Below are 13829 nucleotides of genomic sequence, written 5' to 3'. Positions count from 1 at the left end.
TGCAAAGATCTAATATACTGCTCATATGTGGCCATGTTTATTAACTCCCTTCTTTCCCCAGGACCCAACACCTGGAAACTTTGATTATGTTTTCCATCACATGATTTTCTTTTCATGGTGGTATGTAAACCAACTGAGACATTAAAGGATTCCCTGAAGAGTCCTTGAGATCCATCCAAGTTGTCACATCCGTTACTAAGGTTTTTTTTCTTAATTGTTGAATAGTATCCATGGAATGTTCATATAATATATACATTATTATATTTGAGTGAGTTCTTTATCAATAGTATATAGTTGGATCATATTTTAACAGATTCAATCAGTTGATTTGTGTATTAAAAGTATATTTTATATAGTATCATTTTTTCTATTGTTATTTTTTCATTTTAAAAACTTCCTAACTTGTGTGTTGTTTGAACATCTTTAGAATTCTACTTTATTATTTTGTATATTATTTTCAATGTTTATTTTAGGTATCGTGTTATCCCACTGAATGTAGAAGATGCACTCCTGCATGGAATAACTTCAAGTTTTCAATGATCTCATTTTCTAATTAAGCCATCAACATTATAACTTTCTTTCTTGCCATTTCACATAATTTGTGGTACTTCAGACTTTTATTTCTTTAGTTTGAACTTTGCCCTGAGTCATGTAATTTTCAACTGTTTGTGAATTGTTTATGTACTTACTATCTTAATTTTAATTAATCATTTTATAGTCAGAGACCATATCTAGAATCTCAGTCAAGGCACTTATGGAGAGTTATTTTCAGACTGCTGTGAATTCTATCCTGATGAAACTAATGTGTGCTCTAAAAGATGTGGCTTTTGAATTATTGAGTATTCTATAAATGTCAAATTAATCCAATGTTTGAAAGGTAGCCTATAGAAATTGTATTATCTGTTGCTTGAGAATGGTATTTTTAAAATTCAGCTTCGTGGGATATGGGTATCGCTCATATTAGCTCTGACAGCTTTTGTTTCCTGGCAACTCTGAAGATGTTCTATAGCTTGACAATCAAATAATGCTACAAGGAACGTGGGTAAGCAAATGTCTCTCCAATATTCGGATTGTATTTCCTTTGGATATGAACCCAGGAGTGGGAATTCTGGGTAACATGACATTCAGTTTTTAATTTCTTAAAGAACCACCATATTTGTTTCCTCAATGGCTATATTGATTTGCACTCCCACCAGTGAACAGATTTCAAGTATGCAAGTTTCCCCTTTCTTAAGCTCTTGCTATTTTTCTTTTTGTCTTTTTGGTAGTAATTGTTCTAATAGATACATGATATCTGTTGTAGCTATAACTTGCTTTTTCTAGTGATTGATCATTTACAGTTTTCTGATTAGTAAGGTTGGACATGCTTTCTTATGTCTGGTGGCTGTTTGCTTTGGTTTTTTGTTGTTTTGGGGGGGTTGTGGGTTTTTTGTTGTTTTTGTTTTTGTTTTTCTTGAGAAATGTCTATTTCCATCCTTTGCCTGCAAAAATAATTGCTCTATTTCTTATACTGAGTTGTCCTTATTCCTTACACATTTTGATATATCCTTTGGTGGTGGATACATAGGCCAGGCATGATTTGAACTCACAGTCCTCCTAGCCTTACCTGCCACATGATGGAATTAGGGTCTGCTATACCATGTCTGGATGGATACATTCTGTTATGGTTAGTGGGAGCCCACAAGTGACTCAGTTCCCATCTGGAGTCTATTCTAACTTTTAAGACATTGGAGTTCAAGCTTGCTTGTTTCATTCTCCTTTAGAGCCATGAGAAAGTTCTGATTAATCCCATGGAAAAGAGCATATTATCTAATTAACAAGCTTCTGATGCCAGCCAAAAGGCACATAAAGATAGGTAATGAAGGTGCTTGCTGCTAGCAGGTCTCACATGATAGATAGTGAGCCTGACTGCTCCTTGATTCAAGGACAGTGCAGGGAGCTGGTTAATTGACTCTTCTTTCTTCTGCTTTGCCTTTAGTCTGTATATAAGCAGAGTCTAAATTAAACTCAGGGTTGTCCAGCGTACTGAAAGGCATGGACTGGGTGGTCCTCCCAAATTTATCCTGTGTTTCTGTCTCTTTTTTTTTCTGCCTTTTCTCAGTCCTCATGCCCCTACTCAGGTAACCCAGCTGACTCATTGGAGCGGGCTCTGACAATGGTTCTTGTGCATGCCCTCCTGCTCTGTAAGTTGTCTCTTTGTTCTGTTGATTATTTCCCTGGTTGGGTGAATCTCTTTTGTCTGTATTGTTGTTGTCTAGCATTTGGGAAGCCACATCCAAAACCTAGATGAATTTGATGAAGTTTTTCCCCTCTGTATTTTCTTCTACTAGTTTTACAATTTCAGAAGTTACACAGATGTTATTAGTCCATTTGACTTTATTTTTGTACATTAGATAACAGTCCTTGTATTCTTCAGCATGGTGATACAGAGCAATCCCAACATCATTTATTGAAAAGGCTGACTTTTCCCCATTGTATTGTGTTTTTGGCTACCTTTTTCAAAACTTAGTTGGCTATGAATATGTAGATTTACTTCTAACTTACTATTCCATTCTGTAGGTCTGTTTTTATGCCAATATCATGCAGCCCTGGCTACTAAGTTTTGTGATGCATTTTGAAGTTGGATAATATGAATATTCTAGCTTTGTCATCACCCAAAATAGTTTTGGCTATTTGTGTCCTCCTAGCCTTACCTGCCACATGATGGAATTAGGGGTCTGCTATTTGTGTCTATACAAATTTTAGAATAGTCTCATCTACTTCTGTAAAAAAGAATAAGGCCCTAAAATCCTTACAGGGACTGGGTTGAAGCTATATATCAATTTGATTATTATGGGCATTTTAATATTAATTCACCTAATCCATGAATATTGGCGACCTTTATACTTACTTGTAGCTTCAATTTCTTCCAGCAGTATTTTATAGTTTCAGTGTACAGGTCTTAAAGACCCTTGAGTGATTTATTTCTAATTATCTCATGTCATTTGGCAAATGGAAATGACATTATTTTCTTGGTGGTTTTGGAACAGCTTATTAATGTAGGGGAACCTTATTCATTTAGTGCAAATATTTTTTAAGCCTGAAACATCACTGAATTCATTCATTAGCTCTAGTAATGCTGGAGTTTTCTATAAGATGATATCATCTGCAATTACAAGCAGTCTCACTTCTTTCCCCATGCATGTGCTTTTTATTGTTTCTTTTTCTTTTGCTCTGTTAGAATGCCCAGAGTTAAAATAAATGGAAAACATCAGAGACCACCCTTGAAATCTTTCTGCATCTCAGGAGCTTTTTCTCCACCAGCTGACTGCAACACTCTTCATTTGGAAACCCTTCTCTGCTGCTTTTTCAGGCTGCAGCCTTGTGTTCAAGCCTTGTGTGGCTGGACAGTGTTTCTTCCTATGACCTTCCTGATCTACAGTCATCATATACTCAATGAGAATTTTATGTGTGTCAAGGGATTTCTCTCATTTCCTGTGCTCTGTCCCCAAGATTTCAGATAACTTACGATTTTTGTATTTAAATTAAAACAATCTTATTTTCCACACCAATCCCAGTTCCTTCTCCCTCACATCCTCCCACTCACCTCCCCCATCTCCCCATCCCATCCCCCATTCACTCCTCAGAGAGGATTACCAATCAGGGGAGGGGGGCTCATCCATGAGGAAGACTAATCCTCCCTCTCTAAGCAGTCATTAATTGCTGGAGCTCTTCATCTAAGAGTGGGTTCCCAGGAGATTTCCCCTATCTACAATAACAAGTCATCTGCCATTAGAATTGCTCAGATCTTAGAAACTGGAAGCAGCCTAGATGCCCCTCAACTGAAGAATGGATAGAAAAAAATGTGGTACATTTACACAATGGAGTACTACTCAGCAGAAAAAAAAATGGAATCTTGAAATTTGCAGAAAAATGGATGGGATTCAAAGAAACCATTCTGAGCGAGGTAACCCAATCACAAAAAGACAAACATGATATGTACTCACTCATATGTGGATTTTAGACATAGAGTAAGGGATTACCAGCCTACAATCCACACTGCCAGAGGAACTAGTAAACAAGGAGGACCCTAAAAGAGACAAACTTTGTCCCCTTGAGAAGGGGAGAGGGTCAGGATCCCCTGAGAAAATTGAGAACATGGGAAGAGGGGGGAGGGATCTACGAGAATGAGAAGGGAAGAAAAGGAAGGATGCAGAGGTCATGAGGGAGCAGAAAGATTGAGTCAAGTGTAGATTAGAAGAAAGGATATGTGACAGGTAGGGTTTTTAGTTGGGGGTGGTAGGGGAGGAAGGGAGGGAGAAGGGAACTGGGATTGTCATGTAATTCAATCTTGTTTGTAATTCAAATAAAAAAAAAAGAATTGTTCAGGTCTTGTTTAGGCAACCGTGTCATCACCAAGTAATACAGCTACAACATGACTCCTACGCCTAAAGTTTGAGAAACATGGAAGAAGAGGAGGCAGAAAGATCTTAAGAGCCAGGAGCCCAGGAAATCTACTGTGAGACTGTACCTTCTAGTTATAACAGAACTACACTCAAGAAAGTCCTTTGAGATTTTTAATATAAATTGCTAATTGTATTCTAAGTTGCATATGTCTATTAGACAAGAGAAAGTATACATGTTATTTTCTATAAAATGCTACTGTTTAACATACCAGACTCTAATGGGGTTAGCTCACCCATGTGTGTATGGGGGTCAGAGGTCAGTGTTGGGGGTCTTCTTGCATCCTCCATGTTTTCAAGAAATTAACTTTAATTATTCTTTTGATATTTAAATTTGTTCTTTGGCAATTTCATACATGTAAAGTTTTGGAGACAATCTTTCCCTGAACCTGGAGCTCAACATTTTGGCTATAATAGTTTGACCAGCAAACACCAAGAACCTGCTTGTCTCTAACAGACAGCACTTGGGTTATAGACACATCCTGCTGTCCCCAGCTTTTCCCTAGATGCTAGAGAATCAAAGTATATCTTCATGTACTAAGCAGTTTATACACTGGGCCTTCTTCCTAGCCCAATCCTCTGCATTTTTTATATTAAGGAAATAAAACTGCTTAATAATCACAAGATTCTTTACCTCTTAGTAAGTTTTCAAATAATTTTCATATGAAATAATAGATTACTACCATGTAATAATATATGTAATGATAGATATTATTAGATAATAATATACTATTATGTATAATTTTGTGTGTGTGTGTGTGTGTGTGTGTGTAAGAGCCAGAGCCCAGAAGTCCACACAAATGCAGTAGACAAAGAGGCATCCCATAATTCTAGCTGCAGAAATCAAGGGATTCCCAGAGTAAATTGACTAGTGTGACTCATCAAATGGTGAGCTCTAGGTTTGACTGAGAGACCTAGCCTCAATGGACAAAGTGGATGAGCGACTGGGAATGTACCTCAACACTGACCTCAGGACTCTACATACATACTCACACAAGTAGACACATGCATGCACACACACACATTAAAATGGGGAGAAAGAAGTAGCATTTATCCTGGATTTATTAGCCATCTCACTATTATGCTTCTTAGAGTGCACTGTAATCACAAGGAATGGTTGAAAGATTAGAGTTCTATATAAATAAAGCCATAGTCATAAATGGCCATGTAAAAAACTGTGATGATGTGCATTTGTCATTCTTTTACACACAAGGAAAGATCACCACCAAGCACACCACTTGTCAGTGAATGTTAACTTTTTTATTTTTTTATACTCACATTTTATTGGCCTTTTAAAAGCACCTTTAGTTACCAGTGATTTTTTTTTGTCAAAGACTGAAATGATTTTTGTAGCATCTCATTGTAATTACCTCAGTGTTGGAATGAGTTGCCTTGTAAAGTATATAGCAATCTCATATTGTCTGTTTAAGAAGTCTCAACTTGGAAGTACAAAACTAAAGGTTGAAAATTACTAAAGAACTCACTGAAGTGGTGAAACCTTATTTAAAAGAAGAAGAAAAAAGGAAGTTCTATTTGCAAAGAATAGACAAAGAAAACTTCATCTCAAATACTTCCTGGTTCAAGGTTACTATTGCTCTTGAAGAGACACCTTGACATGCAACTCTTATAAAGGAAAACATTTAATTGGGGCTGGCTTATAGTTCAGAGGCTTAGTCCATTACCATCATGTCAGGCAGCAAGGCAGCATGCAGGCAGACATGGAGCTGGAGCAGAGAGTCTTTACATTTTGATCCAAAGGCAACAGGAAGTGAACTGTCTCACTGGGTGTTATTTGAGCATATATGAGACTTCAAAGTCAGTCTTCACAGTGACACATTTTCTCCAACAAAGCCACACCTCCTAATAGTGCCACTCCCATTGGGGACAATTGTCTTTCAAGCCACCCCACTTCCTCCAACAATTCTCCCTTCAAACAGAGCTACTATATGATGGCCTGTTCTATGGTCCTCATAAAAGTTCTTGTACATCAACTTAGTACACTCATTCCCAGCTTCATGCTCATATGTCACCACACACTTTTGCTCAACATGTATATGTGATTAGAAATTCAACTATGATTTTTTAACCACTGTATATAAATTTTTTCACATTTACATATGGTTACAGCACCAAACCACTCTAATAGGAAAGCACTCAACCTTTCCATCAATAAACTGTCTCCTGGGCCCACAGTGTTTCCCTGGTTCACAGTTGGCTCATATCTATGAAATGAAGGTAGTGTACTGGAAGACCTATATGCTGAACCTTGCTCAGTATAATGCTACAACTCTGATTCGTCACTTCTAATGAAATCATCAATTGCAATCTTCTGAGATGGAACACACTTAAATGAAAACATCCTTCAGAAACATAGTGGGATGAGATTTGGCACTCATAAGTAATTAAGAGTAAATCATGTTACATGTTGCTCACTACCTATTTGTATACTATAACTTAATATAGGATAATATAACAATGTAATATAATAAACAGTGTGTGTGTGTGTGTGTGTGTGTGTGTGTGTGTGTGTGTGTGTGTGTGTGTGTGTGTGTGTGCCAGATAACTCTAGCTTAAGGAAAACAGGAGAAAGGGTCAACTGCATCTGAAAAGATTCTACCACTATTTTTATCTTTCATGATCTTTGTGTCATTGAATAAAAAGGGTTTTGTATATAATGCCTGACAAGCAAAAATTGTGTGAAAACATTGTTCTACTTTTCCTTGGGGATTCACAAACATAGAAATGTTATTACCTTTCCTGTGCTGATATCTGGCTGCAGAAAACAGTCTGAATAATTAGCCCATGTTTTATTTGAACTATGAATAAAATCCCAGGTACCATTGGGGGTACAATGCCGGAAAGCAACTCCTGGAAAGACATGAAAGATGCTGAAGTTACACAGTTCCCCGCAAATCTGTTATTAAACATCAAAGAAAAGAGTAAATGTCTGGTTGCAATCAATCATCTCAGAAAAGTTCAATACCTTTATGATTGAAGTCATAAATATAAGGAGGGCATGGCACAGATGACATTTTCCCCACTGTCCCTCTAGGCCAACAGATAAGTCCATCCCATTCTGGGAGGCAATTACCTTCTGATGAGAAGAGAAAATAAAGAAAGACAAGAAAAGAATATTGAACAAATGCTTTCAACACAGAAAATTTCAGCTCAGTCCCTGTGGTAAAATGTAAACCCAGTAAGTTTGGAAACTAAAGCAGAAGAGATGAGATGCAAATGCCCCCAAATGTCTCATCATGGGCACATTATCAGGAGTCTTTGATTGGCTAAATTAAAGTAACTAAATCATTCCAGTATATTCACTGTGAAAGCGACAACAATTAATGTTCAAGAAACATTGGGATCACTGTGAACAACTCTAGCGTATTTCTTCCAACTGTCCTGGTTGTCGATATAAAATTTAACTTAGATTTTTAAAAACTGCTATTGAAGAACATGGCATGAAGAAGTGATTCAAGATTTATGTTCATTTTACCAATAAGTAGGAATCCTGTGCTCACCTCAGACACAGGTGTCATGGCTCCACACTTCTCTTTTTTTTATTAGTTCAAATTTACACTTCTCTTTTTTATTCTTATTTTCAATCTTTTATTTATTTTCTACTATGTACATTGGTGTTTTACCTGGATGTATGTCTCTGTGAGGGTGCCAAATCTCCTGGAGCTGGAGTCATAGATAGTTATGAGCTGCCGTGTGAGTGCTTGGAATTGAACCCTGGTCTTTTGGAAGAGCAGTCAGTGCTTTTAACCACTGAACCATCTCTCCAGCCCCCTCTACACTTCTTAAGATGAATGCAGTCTCATCATTGTTACGACCTCTAAGTCCACCACACCTCCAGCTAGAGTTGCTGGATGAGTTTCCAGCAGGTCATGCTTACTAAATATTCCCTCTGGTTTTTCTTCCTCCTCCTGTTTCTCTTCTTCTTCTTCTTCTTCTTCTTCTTCTTCTTCTTCTTCTTCTTCTTCTTCTTCTTCTTCTTCTTCTTCTTCTTCCTCCTCCTCCTCCTCCTCCTCCTCCTCCTCCTCCTCCTCCTCCTCCTTCTCCTCCTCCTCCTCCTCCTCTCCCTCCTCCTCTTTCTCCTCTTCTTCCTCTTTCTCTCCACACCCCTAAGACCCTTTCCAGGACAATTTTCTACAGCTCTCCCCATCAGTGTGCTTGTGCTTCTCATGACTAGCTGTGGAAAATAATGCAACATGTTAGGATAGAGAGGGAGTCTAGCCAGAGAAGAGCAGGCTGTGTTCAAGTCCTTCTCAGACACAGGAAGTTCCTGGAACATAGTGTGTGTGTTCCCTGCGTTGTACATCCCAGGGTGGGAAGCTTTCTAAGGTCATTCAACCATCTGGGAAATAGTAGATCTGCTGTAGAGAGCCCATACATCGCAGTACTTGCCCAAGTCTAAGCCACTAGCCACAGTTTCATGATGAATCCTTGGTGTCTCTTGTCCTTGCTACCTGTTTAGCAAGTAAAGCTACTTCCTGTTATCTGTTGTGTGTCTGCATGTTCACTTACCCAATTCAAACATCAATGACACATTCGCTTTACTCATCATATTAGCTCCCAAATCCTCCCAAAGTCCCTTGCTCCCACCTCCCTCTGAGCCACAGTCTACTTCCTGGCTAGTTCTGAAGGCCCTAAGGATATGTCATCAACTTGTCCAGGTACAGCTCAGCTGCCTCTTGCTGGGTTTCAACCTTGTTCTTCATGGTCACCTCAGGACTCATCCCCTTACCTCCTCCAGACTTTTTCTCAAATGTCAACTTCTGAGTATACATTCCCAATCTAAAATTGCTTCCCAGTTCACCCCTCCCTCTCCTCCTACTGTCATTCTCCACAGGTCTCATCCCCTCCCAATATTACTTGGAGGTTTTTTTTTCCTATTGTTTTCATAAGTCACAGAAATCCAGGTGGAACTCTTCTGTCTGTTTTGTCTCAAGCATTAGCCCTGCTCCAGGCACAGCCCCTGATACTTAGTGGAGTTTAGCAAATGCTCACTGTCAATGCTGTGCTCCTCTGGGATCCTCTGCTTTGGTCATATACTGAACTACCAAGAAGAAAGCTTGTCAGCCACATCACACCTCCACTTCCCCAACAGACACTTGCCATGAGTGTTGCATTCATTCTCTATGACAAATTTCACTTTTAAAGAAGGTCGGAACTCTGGCTCAGTAAAGCCTTTGCTTATGAACACACAAAGCCAAAACCAAGGGCTGACAGGGCTGTGCTCCCTTCTGAAGACTCTGAAGGTGCACATATATTTCCCTGCTCATTTCAGTAGTTGGCAAAGTTCAGTTCCTCCACTGGGAAACTGGTTTCTTTCTGGCTATTAGCTGTGCACTTGTCCAACTTCTGAAAACAGTTCACGTAATTAGCTCCTGATTGCCTTCCTCCATCTTCACAGTCGGCAGCACACACTGGATCCTTCTTGCATTCTGAGTCCCTCTCTGTTCTCCTTTGTTTACAACTCAACTCATCCTGCCACCTTCCTCTTCCATTTTTCAAGGCCTGGATAATGATAGTGTGTAAACCCAGATAATCCAGAATTACTTCCACAGTTTAATGTATGGAAGTCCACCTACAAAGTCTCTTTTGGCTACGTAGCATAGCATACATAGGCATAACACTGTGTGCTAGCAGTAGATATTTTTAGGGGCTTGTTATTCTACTATCACAAGTACTAGCTAACACTCATCGTGTCAAATCATTTTGTTTGAAAGTCAGCCCAATAGAACCTCATACAAACACTTATAATAATTCAGCACCAACCTGGAATTAACTTCTCAGTGTCACATAGAAATAAACATTTGATCTGTTTTGTGTCTTGCTGACAGGAATAAGAAAAGAAAAATGTCTTCATTCACCCACACTGTTCTCACAGAAGAGAACATTTTCCTGGAAACAGCCTCACTTCCCTCACACAATCACAGCCCGACTTCACACACCTCAGGCAACCTAGGGATTCATCCCACTGCCATTTGCTTCAGATGTACCATTGCATCTGCCTCTCTCTCGACAGCATCTGCCTTTGCTGTTGCTGTTGCTAGATGTGGTGGTCCTTTGCTTTTCTTGTTGGGCACCATGGTTAACCATATGACTTCCTGCCCATTTACTTTGTGGTTAATAAGGCATGTGTCTTTTCATATCCAGACTATTGCTAAAGTTTGGGTCTTAAATGCTCCACAAGGTACCATGGGTTAAATGCTTAGTCATAGCTTGTGCTATTGGGAGGTGGAAGGGACTTTTATGTGTGAGGGCCAGTGGTGCATCTTCTGATGATTGGGAATGGTCCCTGGAAGGACCAGGGCTCCTTCCTTCCTCTTTCCAGGAGTTGAATAGCTTTGCTCTATAATGTGTTTTTGCCATGTTATCCCGAAGCAACACTGGCAACCAGCCATGGAATTAAACCAAAAGTGTGAGCCAGAATAAACCTTTTTCTGTATAAGCTTACTTATCCCAGTCATTTCTTATTATTGCAGAAGGCTAATACTACTATCCAATCAACATGTACCCAATACATATTTCACAAGCAACACAAACTGGAAGCATGGTCTTGTTTTCCCGTCTGGAAAATACATACTGCAGTGTCGTGTGCTGTATTTGGGAGTTAGTCCCACAATGAATTAAAGTCTTCGTATATATCTAAAGTCTTTGGGTCAGTATGTTATACAGTTACTCAGTGTTAAAATGTCTATGAAAACGAGTTTTCTTAGGTTGTGAGACAGTCTTCTGGTTTCTACAAGAAACCATTGAATGAACACAGCCATGGACCTCACCCCTAAATTCAGAACACTAACAGCCTTCAAAACAATGTTTTTATAGAATATGTTAATGCCTCAGGTGGATCTTTGATATAAGAATGATAAATATTCACAAAAAGTTGTAAAGACTGGGGAAGCCCGAACCTCAAGCATGCAATATGGAGCTTTTAACATCTCCTTGGCCATGGTGTGAGAAATACTTCCAGCTTTGGCACAAAACTGATTGCTAATGACTCATCGATCTTCCTTTTATAAATTAACACCACTAGTGATAACTCTGACTCCTGTCTATATCCCAAGAAAAGCCCTATTTACACAGAATGGTCTAAAATTTAGAAAATCCAACTTTTATCCTTTTAACTCTTGAGTTACTCATAAGAAAATCAGACCATACTTGGAAGGAGAACCAGAAGGAATGAAACCTTCATTCTTTTTTGTTTTTTAAATCTTCAATAATTTTGTGACTAGGTATTTGCATTTACAGTTTTCCTTTGATAGATATTTGGAAGTGTTCATGTTCTTATTATAATTTTAAATGTTTAGTTATTTAATTTTGTGTATATGTGTGTCTGTCTGTCTACCAGAGTGTATGAATTTGCATGACATGTGTGCAGTGCCTAAGGAGGTAAGATGAGGCATCAGACCCTTGGAACTTGACATGTGGTTGTTAAGAATTGAATTCAGGTCCTCTGCAAGAGGAGCCAGTGCTCTTAACCTCTGAGCCTTCTCACCCATCCCAAATTTCTTCAGAAATAAAAAATAATATATTGTTGTAACACAGAATTGATAGTTATTGGTGTTTTATAGTATATTTAACTTACTTTTTGTTATAGTTTTGCAATGATTGTATGCATTCTAACAGCCCCTTTCTAAATATTTTTATATCTGCCTTTCAACTTTAAGACCATTTAAAATGAAATTTTTTTAAGTTAGCTAGCAAATTCAAAATGTCAGTCTAGTCTTTAGCAACTTTGAAGTGCAGAATGCTTTACTCAATTTACATATCATTAAACATTTTCACTAAAAGGTACACCAAAGTGTGACCACATCTAATTCTATATTATTTCTGTATGAAGAAAGACCTTAAAGCAAGAGTCCTCTTTTTTACTATTTATTCATGCACATACGCACATATTCACAAATGTCAGTACATCCAAATAATTTATTCTTCTTTTTGATGTTCCTACAGCCTATTACTGATCTATACTGGGACTTGAACCCTGGTCTTCTAGAAGAGCAGTCAATGTTCTTAACTGCTGAGCCATCTCTCCAGCCCGCAGATTAAACTTTTTAAAACACAAAGATTATCAGAATAACTATGCACAAAATTCATGTGTGAGCTGTTTACATAAAATGCTTCTAGGTGGATGTGGTGGCACACATCTTTAATCTCAACATTTGGGGGGCAGGGGCATGGCACAGAGGGAGGTAGATCTCTGTAAACTTGAGGCTCACATGCTCTACAGAGTGCATTCCTGGCTGTTTCCTCTCTCAAAATAAAACAAAAAGACATTCCTAGAATTTAAGTATATGGAAAGTTTAACAAAATACTGGGAAATATAAATGCTTGTTTAAAATATATTAATTATTATACATTTTCAAGATGAAAAATTTCTGGAGATTGGGTGCATAATAATGTGAATATACTTATTACTTGAGCAGTAGTATACTTAGGTGCTGATAAAATGGTAAATTTAAAATTGTGTACACTACATTACATTTAAAACATTTTTAAAGGATTGGAAAAGTTACACTTAACTAACAAAGCAAGAAATAAGTTGGTGTTGATCAAATTTTAGTGTGATCATTTAAGTATACATAATTTCAGGATTCTAATCAAAAGTATCTCTAGAGTTATAGAAGCCTTCTTTATATTGACAAAATATTTAATCACTGGAAAGCAAATTTCTAAACTTGCATATATTGAATAACAGTTTCAAAGTATATGAAGTGAAAATGTCCAATAAACTTTTCAATGAAAAATTCCCCAGCATGCTACTATAAAAACATGTATCTTGGGAAATAATAAGTCAAGTGATCATCTGAATATAGAGTATATGAACAGCATAACTGAGGAGCTTAACCCAGCAGATTCTATAAAACACTGTAGTGGAAAAGTGGAGCACACACATTCCTTTGAAAACCACATAGATCATTCACCAAAAGTGGCTACAGTAGAAACCATTAAGTCTCAACACACTTTGATAAGTCACGATCATGCAAACTACATTCTCTGACGATAACAAATGGAAAAAATCAGTCACAATTTTTTAACTTTTTAAACCAGTATAAGTAGATGCCCATCTGCAAACTACAGGAAGTATAACTTTAAGGACATTGCTTCATACGATTAGTTGGGATTTAGCAGGCTCATTAAATCAACCTCTACTTCTGACCTGAATTTAGAAATAATTAAGAGATTACTCAAAAACTCAGGAAATAGTAATTTCCTGGAAATTAAGTTATCATTTTATTTTAAAAGTTTTCTGTAGAACACGGCTTAGGGACTGGTCTGAACTGAGATCACAACCATAGACTATAGGCAATATCAGCAGGGGCAGTCTACCACCCTCCGAGCTTACTGAATAGTCAAAGGCAAGTCAACATGCAGGCT

At 37.9% G+C, this 13829-nt stretch overlaps 1 protein-coding gene across 1 annotated transcript in view; it reads right to left on the bottom strand.

The window, feature by feature from the left end:
* Nucleotides 1-13829, bottom strand: part of Pth2r (parathyroid hormone 2 receptor) — a 68583-nt gene that overhangs the window by 41416 nt on the left and 13338 nt on the right. Inside the window, exons 3-4 of the mRNA XM_027396062.2 lie at nt 7426-7536; nt 7195-7310 (exon numbers count right to left, since the gene is read on the bottom strand). Coding sequence (XP_027251863.1) covers nt 7195-7310; nt 7426-7536 — 227 coding nt within the window. The remainder of the gene's footprint in view (nt 1-7194; nt 7311-7425; nt 7537-13829) is intronic.

Source organism: Cricetulus griseus, chromosome 2 (genome assembly GCF_003668045.3).
Source record: "Cricetulus griseus strain 17A/GY chromosome 2, alternate assembly CriGri-PICRH-1.0, whole genome shotgun sequence".
NCBI lineage: Eukaryota > Metazoa > Chordata > Mammalia > Rodentia > Cricetidae > Cricetulus > Cricetulus griseus.
This window is presented reverse-complemented; position numbering and strand designations above follow the sequence as displayed.